General features: G+C 32.7%; 1 protein-coding gene across 1 annotated transcript; it reads left to right on the top strand.

Moving 5' to 3' along the window:
- The first annotated feature begins 1,145 nt into the window (after positions 1 to 1,145).
- On the top strand, positions 1,146 to 7,314 carry LOC111084712. Its single transcript, XM_022381316.1, has 3 exons — positions 1,146 to 1,523; positions 5,281 to 5,410; positions 6,585 to 7,314. Exons 1-3 carry the CDS (start codon positions 1,212 to 1,214, stop codon positions 6,818 to 6,820), a joined length of 678 nt encoding a protein of 225 aa, XP_022237024.1. The 5' UTR covers positions 1,146 to 1,211; the 3' UTR covers positions 6,821 to 7,314.
- The last annotated feature ends 3,581 nt before the right edge of the window (positions 7,315 to 10,895 follow it).

The raw sequence follows: 10,895 nt of genomic DNA on the forward strand, positions 1-10,895 counted from the left end.
ACATCAAGTTCACGAAATTATAAAAAAAGATATTTATATTATCCTTTAACGTTTGTACCCTCAAATTTAGTAGAAAACTTGACATCAACTTTTTAGAACTTTCCAGGTGTTCTAGGCCTATCTTATTAAATGTTTTGTTTTTAAGTCATCAGTATGACCTGCAGCTCCCTACAACAAACAAACAAATTGCAATTTCAAAAATATAGTTTACAACAGTATAGTCAGATATCATAAGGTGAAATTTAGTATGGAAAGTAAAATATGAATAAACCTGTACGGTACACATGATCGAATATTCGAACAATATATATACAGTTTATTTCAGAAAAAGAAAGCCAAAAATCGTTATATTTGAAATTGTTGATTTCATAAGTTGACACCCTTTATAATCTAATTAAGATTTCACATTAAACTGAAACAAATATCAACGAACTGATCCATAAATTTAGTTTTCTTGTCCTTTCTAAATACGCCTCACTTCTTCCACAATATTCATTTTACTTGTTCTTCAGTTTTACCATTAGTTTTTGCGTGACTTGAAATGGAATTGCGTGCTGAACAAAGATATCTGGTGTATGAAGGAATGTTCTTTTCGAATATTTATTTTATTGGTCCATCTTGTGACGTATCCTGAGCAATGTTGATTCGACGAACTTGTATTACAAATTCGTCACGTCTGGGTGCTCTCCAAAGCAATTTCCGACAATTAATAACTTGAGCAAGTGTTACACTGACTTTATGTCCGCGATTCATCAGCAAAAGGTAGCGTTTCAACAAAATTTGAGTCGTCACCCTACACAGGTACTTGGCTTTATGGGTAGAGTTTTGAAAAAGTGAGTAAACGGAAGTTAGCAAAAACGATATGGACATTATGTAAAACAGTTTTGGTGAACCAGAGTTATTTTCGTTCTGTACAAAAAAATTACTTATTATATAGATCTAGTTAATAACATGACATCCGCTTTTGATTTTATCTAGAAATTAGCAAGAAATTAATTATAAAAAACATAATCACGCTACTAAATGTTACGAAACGTCGAGGTTGCTGTCATATATATAGGTTCGCAGTTAATGCGTGAAGCACACAGTTCCCGTCCTTTGTTTACATTATTAAGGTAGCAAAGTTAAAGGCTTATCTTTGATTCTGTTGTTGAGCTATACTGAATACTAACCAAGTTTTGCTTCGGATTAGTTGCGTTTAAAAAAAAATAATGAAGTATGCGGTTATCTACGTATGGAGCTTTTCCAGTATTTTATTTTCTAATTTTGTCGTATTCAGTTCTCCTCCCCAAAATTTTATGACAAGTTACTTTTATCATTTACATACCATCAACGAAACGTTGTCTAGAACATTCTCATTGTCTCTAACTTCTCCTACTATGGGCTGCATGCGCCAGTGTCTTAGAATGGGGGATAACTGCATCGGGTGGAGATGCAGAGAAACACCATCTGGTTGTGACATTCTTACAGATCTTCCAGGTGTACAAGAAACGGAGAACCTCGAGTGCATGTTCCTCAAACCTGTAAGATATATAGTTGGATATCTATGGTGAAATTAGATAAAAAAAGAAGTAAAATAGCTGACACGATATACAGTTAATTCAATATTTTGTAGGAAAGTTATAATATCAGGCAACTTATTAAAAAATGGTTAACAAATAATGTAAAAGAAAATTTCAGAAAATATTCTAACAGCTCTGTGTATTTGTATTTACGGCAAAGCTAGGCTATCCGCTGTCATCTCCATATTTTGAACTGCTGACCGGAGGGAAAGCACACAGTATATTTGTCTTCATGTTGAAATACAATTTGTATATAAAATACGAACGTTAGATTAAACTATATTTATAGTACATGTTTGTAATTAAGCACAAAACAACTTACTGGGTTAACTGTGCTCTGCCCACCACGGGTATGGAAACCCGGATTCTAGCGTTGTAAGTCAGCAGATATACCGCTGTATCACTGGGGGACTAGTACACGTTACATAATAGTTGTTTGAGGGATTTGTCACATAATTTTTCTTTCATAGTAAAAAAATTTTTATGTCAAAGTTATTATAAATGTAAAAAAAAATTTTTAAAAACAACTACCAAGATTGAGATTCCTAAATTGCAGTTAATTTTATTACATGATTTATTACAAGTCAAAATGGCAAGAAAAATCCAAAACATACTCATATTAAAAGCAGCCGAATAAACAAGAACCTCTTGAAAAAGAAAAAAAAAAACAACGTGGAAAGCCTTTAATTTCGTGTTCTTTAAAAAATAAAGAAAATATATATATCATATTTTTAATCGTTACACCAGCAGACTGTAGACCTTATAGTGAATTTTGTTTGCTTCGACTGGGCATATTGTGCAGTTAACGCGCCTAGACAGTGAAGCTGGGGGTTTGTGGCTCTCGTCCCATTTCCCGCAAAACCACGTTTTGCACTTTGATGCCGTGAGTACGCTATAAGAGTGACTGCCAAATCCCAATATTCGATTAAGTATGAATCACCCAAAAGTTGGCAGTGAGTGCTATTACCGTCTTCTAGACGATTAGTTTCAATTTCGGGACAGTTACGCCTGAAAATTATAAAACACAAATACAGCTTTGCCTATCCTACTGGTACTTATTTTGTTCTCACAATTACTCGAGCAATTGAAAGCTGTTTTTAAGCTGGTGTTTTTTCTAACTATCTTTATTTGTTTTAAATCTAAATATGTGTGTTTTATGTAGTAATTTTCATTCACCACCTGACAGGATGTAAGTTAATAGTACGAACCAATTAACCATCGTAGAATATTTGTTGCTCTTGTGATTCTTTCATGTTAAGGAAACATCCTGACATTAACTTAATTGTTCTACACATTTATTACATTAATGTTAAGTATTGTTATAAGATATATTTTTAATATTGTCATTTGTTTGTTTGCTAGAAGGTTTAAATGAGAGAAACCTGAAAACATGGAGGTTGCTACAAGATTTCATGTCAAGTTTTCTAGTATGTTTTAAGTCAAATTATAAATAAAAGTGAGCCAATAAATAAGCTATGTAAGTAAACTTGTAGGCTGAACTAATCAGTGTGTTTTCGCGAAGTTGTACAAGTAAGCTAAATTTTACATTAACCCTAGTATTATTAGAGAACTTAGGCCTACAACAAGTTACAATTGTGTATAAATATTTGAACGTATTTGTAACTTTGGCCTACAACAAGTTACGATTGTGTATAAATGTTTGAACGTTATTTGTAACTTAGGCCTACAACAAGTTACGATTGTGTATAAATGTTTGAACGTTATTTGTAACTTAGGCCTACAACAAGTTACGATTGAGTATAAATGTTTGCACGTATTTGTAACTTAGGCCTACAGCAAGTTAAAACTGTGTATAAATGTTTAAACTTGTAGAAATGTTAACCGAGGAAATAAAATATCTTGTTTTTGTCACGTGGATTGAACATTGAGCAGTTTTCACCAGATAATTAAAAACAAAAACCGCCAACGAAAGAATAACAATTAAAAATTGTATTTTTTGTTTTATTCACGGAAAGGAAGTTCTTAACCAGTCAGTCATGGCCATAAGTTTTGCATGTATTATTAGTAGGAGCATCACCTATGGAATTTATCTACGTTCTTCTTGACATACCTGATGTCTACTAGGACGGACCAGATATATTTTGTGCAACAACATACCTAGCTTGTCTGTGAAGAAGGTATAACATGCTAGACCAGCATACAGGTGATTTACTTTATGAAAACAAGTCGATTTTACTCTCTTTAACCGAACTTCAGTTTCGGAATAATCTTGAAAGCAGATACAACTTTTGTTAGGGACGCATCGACACTACCTTTCACTACTTTTAAACTGTTTGATACATTTTGAAAATATGCATGCTCTAAAAATGATAAATTACAAGCTTCAAACAAAAACTCTTATTAAAGTTACTCGAAAATATTAAAACCTAAGCTATTCAGTAGAGTAAATTTCTGACCCAATTTTGTTAACTTACATTTTCGATTCCGAAATTGAAATATGTTATTTTCAACTTCGGAACGACACCTAACGCGGCACATGTTCTGAACGTTCAGGTCAGAGGCTTCTAAGATTCAGGCATAAAGAGAGGACAACTAGTCAGTGCATAGTTAATTGCAGATATAAGATTGATTAAGTTAGGTTAGGTTAAGTCGCACAAAAATATTGTAACTATAGATGTCTTTGTGTAACTGTGGGGTTGGTTAAGTTAGGTTATGTCAAGTTGCATAATAATAATATTGTAACTGCAGACGTCTTTGTGTAACTCTTTAATGTGAAGGGCTAGGTTAGGTTATGTGAAGTTGCACAATAATATTTCAACTACAGAATTTTTTGTGTAATTCATTAATAGGATTGGTTAAGTTAGCTTTGGTCAAGTTTCACAATAATGTTGTAACTACAGATTTCTTTGTGTAACTCATTAATAGGATTGGTTAAGTTAGGTCTTGTCAAGTTGCACAATAATATTGTACTAAAAATGTTTTGGGTAACTTTTTACTAACAGAGGCATCGGAAACGGGGTTCTGTAGCATCCCACTTTTATATATTTCATTTATATAGCAACTGTAAATTGTAATATTATATTAATTTCCTGGGGCATACCCCAGACCTTCCTAGATTGAGCTGCCTTTGGCGGCACGGGAGCTGCTTTTAGCAGCTCTTTATACTTTCAATCTCTTATTATAAAATTTACATGTCTAGCCAAGCACCCCCACTTTGCAACTTCACCAAGATTAGTTAGGTTAAGTTGCAAAATTCTATCGTAACTACAGATGTTTTTAGGTAACTGTTTAGTAAGATTAAATAAGGTTAAGTTAGGAACTTAAGAAAATCGCGCAATAATATCGTGATTGCAGTTGTTTATATGTAACTGCGTATTGAAATTGGATGGGCAAAGACGGAATTAAACAAAATAAAATGTTTTGAAATTAGTATTCGAGCTAAAAATAATAATGTTAGTAATGTCATTTACATACTTGGCTACATATCATATTATGGCAGAACTGCATGTAGATAAGCGAATCTGCTCAAGACGTGCAATATGTACTGATGGCGTTATAAAAAATTCCTTATTAAATACGCAAATGAAACGACCACATCGCACTAAATCGAATCGTTTTTTGAGTATATTGTTAGTGTACTTTCATGCCAATGGCGTACCTTTTACTGTTGTTTTTTAAAACTCATAGCAGTCAGTGGTAAGTTAAGAATTGTTAAGAATTATTTTACGGCTGTTTATAAATTATAATTTATTTTTAGATCAAATGCAGAAATGATAGCTGTTTGCATGGAGGTGAATGTTATAACATGCCCATTCCGAGCGTCTTGTCTGCAATGGCTTATGTGTGTAGATGTCGCTGTGGTTCCTGTGGCCCTCACTGCGAGCAACGTATGTGTTTTAGACTTTATATATATATATATATTTCGCTTTCTTATGGCTATTATATGTGCATTTGATTCTCATTTGTACAAACGAATTGGGGTAATATCATAAAAAAAGCATCACAAAAGATTAAACTAGAGTGTCTCTTATTAATAGAATAAAATAGATAAAGGTGGTTTTCTACGAATGGAAGTGACTTACAATGTGAGATTAATAGAAAGACTATGCACAGCCATGATTCAAGCTGATTGCTATTGTGTATAAGTGAACTATTAACAGACGGAGATTACTAAATAACCCTGTAGATGTATTAATAAATAATAGCTACTCATAGGTACTCGAACGGTTTTAGCTGTTCATGTTCATTGGTACAAGTTTTAAGCTTATGCGACGAAGACATCTGTACTGTATAATATGATATATTTGGACATATACATATATATATATATGATAGAGAGAGAGAGAGAGAGAGAAGAGTTGCACGTCTGTCTGTTTGGTATCACAAGTTGTGAACTGGCCAAACTAATTTCGATGAAGTTTAGTAAAGGAAATTCAGCCCCCCCCCCCAATAACAGATTGTTGAAACGGTTAAGCAGTCAAATAAACGGTTTGAGTATAATATCCATTTTTATTTTAACATCTTAATACCGTGAATGAGAGAAGGGAACAGTTTGAAATGAAAATAAATTAAATCATTTATGGACAGAAATTGTGAAAAATTTTCAAACTATAATTTGGAACTTCAATTAAGATTATTTACTGTCGGGCTTCAAAAAACAAAAAACAATGCTATATATGGGGGCGTGCCGCCACCTTTTTTTATCACACAAACTGTTCGTCTGATGCAAAATTCACTTGTATTATGGCCAGCACAAAAACGCCACTTGCGTTTGCTGTCGGCTTCATATATTTTGCTACTTACCCCTTTGGCCAGTTGATTTGAAAACGTTTTTGTAATGAATAATTTATAAATAAGTTTCTGATATTAAGTAATGGATTTATTCTAACTAACTGAGATATGTTTGACTATCAAAGCCAATCAATAACTGTGAAAACACAGTCTTTTCGGTTTTGATATCTATATCTGATTTTTTAATATTTATCTCAATCAAATCGTGTATTTTCAGTCTAGTATGAAAAGTACGAATAAAAATAATAATTATTTTTTTCATAAAAACAGTGAACTTTGGTCGACATGTAGGGAGAGGAATTGTCAAAAACAACATAGGGGGCACGACTTCTGCAACGCCAGAGGCTTGCCAAGAGGAATGTTTGAAAACGCCGGCATGTCGCTCTGTGGATTACACCAGCGAAGAAAGTCAGTGTTTCTTCAATGGAGTCATACACACTGACAGCGGCGCACAACTTGGTGAATTTAAGCAGGTTGATTATTACTATCCAATCTGTAAATGTTAGGTAGCTTATTTGAAACACGTGTAGGCCCCACATACTAACTATGAATTTCATATATGTTTTATTATGCTTTCTCGAGTATCCTGTACCGATAAGAGAATGAAACTGACCACTCTTGATTGGTCAGAAATATGTCCAAACTCTAACTGCCCAAAGTAATCAAGGGCCCGGAAAGTCAAAATAAAGCTACCATTCTCCAAGAAAAGTTGTTTTTTCCCCACAAACTTCTACAGTTAGTTTTCCTGATATTTTCACACTTAACGCATTATTAATTTAGTCTAGCTCTGATTTTAAGATACACAAAGACAGATAGTATGAGGTAAAAAGCCAACAACAACTCGTAACTAAACTAGAAGCTTATGTGTACAAGAAACTTCGACAATTGGGTCGTATAACTAAAGTTCTCTTCTACACGTGAGATCTCAAGTAACAGAAGTTAATCATTTCAGTGCTTTACCGTTACTAATTTAATTTTTCACAGCATAGATTTTATTTAGCACAGTGTTTTGTGGTATTGAAAATCATTTGAAAAACTTTATTATAAAATATTCTGTTTTATAACTGTGTGTTATTTCAAACGTGGAAAACAATATTTGGATGACTGGTATTAATGTTTTTTTATAATTTATTATGTTGTTAAACATTATAGATTTCAGAAAGAATTACAATATGTATTTGTTAAAGTAATCACGATAGTTTATTTAACTGATTTTACGTATCGTGGTGTAATATGACAATGACTTTCAAGCTAAAATGATTAAATAAAAAATTAGCAGAAAATTTCTGTGTTTTAAATTCATTATTTTGAATTTTCTTGCTGATTTATTTTGGAAATTGGGTTGTAATGAAAGTTAATTAAAAGCCGAACTCACTAATATGCATGACTTAAACAGTATAAATAATGTGTGTAATTTGGATCATCTAAGTAAATAATAAACAGATTCAGGCAAAGGCTTTATCGTAAATTTTTGAGCAACAAAAATTAGTTATGATTAATATTCTTTGAAGGAGAATGTGAACTTCTAAAATACATCTTTCGATCTGACAATCAAAAAAATGTTTGGTGTCGAAAGAGATCGCACATTTCACAATAAAATAAAATGAAAGAAAAAACATCAATATATCTTTTTTATGTCAATATAATGCTAAACAACAATTGTATCTGAACAAATGAACAATCTTACAGAGAAAAGTGCAGATATATTCTGAAGTAATGACATTCTAGAGCAGGATTTCCCCAAGTGGCCTTGAAGCTTTTAATGGGGGGCCTCCAAAAATGGGCCGAAATAAAAAGATGCTGAAATATTTTAATTCTAAATAAACAATAACCCGATGAAAATTGTGTTGAATTAATTAAATGATACAGTATGTCGAATAAAGATGTTATTGCTTTTACTACGGCACTGTTTTTCAATCACCATGATAAAGTTATAGGTTGGGGAGGGGAGCCTCAAACTTTTTTATTTACATCAAGGGAGCCTCAGACTAAAAGAGTTTGGGAACCACTGTTCTAGAGTACTACCGCAAGAATGCACAGTAGTGTAGTAGAACTGTATACTCACTGAGACTTAAACTTGTTTTACTGAAGTTGGGTCGTTTGGACAAAGTTGTTTACAAGAAAACAAGTGTTTGGTTAATATATACCAATTAATACATTGTTAGTGGTATATCGTCTGCATTAATATTCTGCTATTTGAAACATTCATAACTGCATATAAATATGTTATACAAAGCATAAGACAAACTTGCAAATTAAGGAGGTGCACAGATAGAACTATTATAATTAGTAACTACTCTGTAACATACTTCATTAATGCATTGAAAAGCATAAAGGCATAGCATAAAAATACTCAATTTGGTTTCCAGGAAATATAGAAATATGTTATGATTAAAAAAATTATTACTATTTATATATGTCTGCGTGCGTTTGTACAAAAATCTTTAAAAGCAACCTGTGCCCAAAGTAAGATTTATCGACTATTACATGATCTAAAATTGGGGTCACTTCTGTAACTCGAACCATTCTCTCCTTGGTGGTTCATTTGTAATCTTGTGGATAAATCAGTGTTAGATACCCGCAGTTGGCACAGTCCAGACAGCTCATTGTGTAGCTTTACACTTAACAAGTAAACGACCATCTTAATTCTTTTCTTCGTCAGAAAAGGACGTTTCATATTTGCATCATCGTCGCTTGAATGACATAATATAGTAACTTTAAGAGAAGAAGAAATTATAATAAATGTTTATTAATAAATCTACTATTGATATTATTACCCAATTATCAACTGATTTTCTTACACCTAATCTTTTCTTTTAGAGAATGATTTTAAAAATCGCATTATGTTCAGTATTTCAAGATGAAGAATATTTTCATGTTTATTTTTGTGGTTAAGCGCAAAGGCACACAACGGGCTAACTGTGCTCTGCCTACCACGGGTATCGAAACCCGAATTTTAGCTTTGTAAGCCCTCAAAGTTTCTTTTTAAAAAGGAAATTTGCTCAAACGTTATGATTTCAAAGTTTGATTTATTTCTTTAATCTCCAACCCTGTGATTTATGTTGTATAATAAAAATAATTAGTATAGTGATATAGGAAACGGCTGTCTATAAAATAACTTCATCTTAGAAATATTATTTATATTATTTGTGGATTTTCTTTAATATTGCTAAAAATATTTAATAATTTCAACTGTCCATTGGGTTATACGATATTTTTCAAAATTTTGCGCCAGTTCGAAGCTTTAATAATAAAGTCTGTGGTATGTCAAGTCTCACTAATAACTATTTCTTGATGTATTTGTATTTATAATTTTCGCATAAATCTGCCCAAAAGTTATCTACGCACAGCCTTCCCTAAGTTTGAGCTGATAGAAGGAAGACATCTAGTCAACAGAACCTACTGCCAACTCTTGAGATGCTCTTGTCAGATCAAATAGTGGGATTTGACGATCACTCTTATAGTACATTCAAGGCCCCAAAATACAGAGAGCGTTTTTTTTTTTGTTTTTGTGTGTGTGTGTGAAAACAGAACGTTAATCATTAATCCTCAGATTCACAGTCCCGACATACTGCTCCCCACCCCTCGGTAGCTCCACGGTAAATCTAAGGGCTCATAGCGCTAACAATAAGTACAGAAAGCTCAATGTGTAGCTTTGCCTTAACAAACAAAAAAATCAAATCGGGCATGCTAAAATCTAGGCCACGTCGCCCCACTAATTACTGAAAGTTATTCAAAATCACGTATTATTAGTGAAAAAAGGAGACGCGAAGCGAAAGGTAAAGTAAGCATAAGGGTGGATATTTAGGATGTTTACCATGTTAGCGTGTCAGAAAATGGTCCAACACGCAAAGCTCAAGGATACTTGTAGTCTGATGAAAGAAATAACTGCATGCAAATTGGAGTGTTAGGCTCAATGGTGCTACAATTTAATTAGCGTAGAGTTGTAACATCAACGTTATGACTGATTCATTGAGACGTTCTAGTAAAACTGTGTTCATCATTGAGTAACATTAATTTAAAGCCTGTGTGTCCTTTACAGCCAGTTAAATAGTGTCTTAAGCAGATCTAAATTTTCCATGTTATCATCAGCTATTGAACGCATGGTTACAACGGAACAAAATACATTTTGAAAAAAGAAAGTTTTAAATAATTACTTTTATACGACTGCTGAGCTTTTGGAAGAAGCTATACGTATTTTCGATAACAGGCAACAACATGTAGTGGAAAAAAATCTCATAAAGAAGTAGAAACTGTGGAATTCAGTTGTCGTCGTTTCCTCTCTGTATTGAAAATAGAGGTACTAGAAGCTATAGTTTCGGTTTATACCAGATTTCATCGAACCATTATAAAATCTACGTGTTTTACTTTTCATCACAGCACTAAAGAACCGTACACCATCAGCACTAAATTCAACAAACATCGAGCATATATATGTTTCTGGGCTTCTTTGTAATAGTTGTTTGTTTTTATTTAGTTGACTTATAAAAAAACACAAAAAAAGAAACACACTCGTATACATATATATTTTTCAAAAGGATGATTAGATACTTGAACCTTTTTACTTTCAAGACTTATTTC

This window comes from Limulus polyphemus, unplaced genomic scaffold (genome assembly GCF_000517525.1).
Source record: "Limulus polyphemus unplaced genomic scaffold, Limulus_polyphemus-2.1.2 Scaffold155, whole genome shotgun sequence".
NCBI lineage: Eukaryota > Metazoa > Arthropoda > Merostomata > Xiphosura > Limulidae > Limulus > Limulus polyphemus.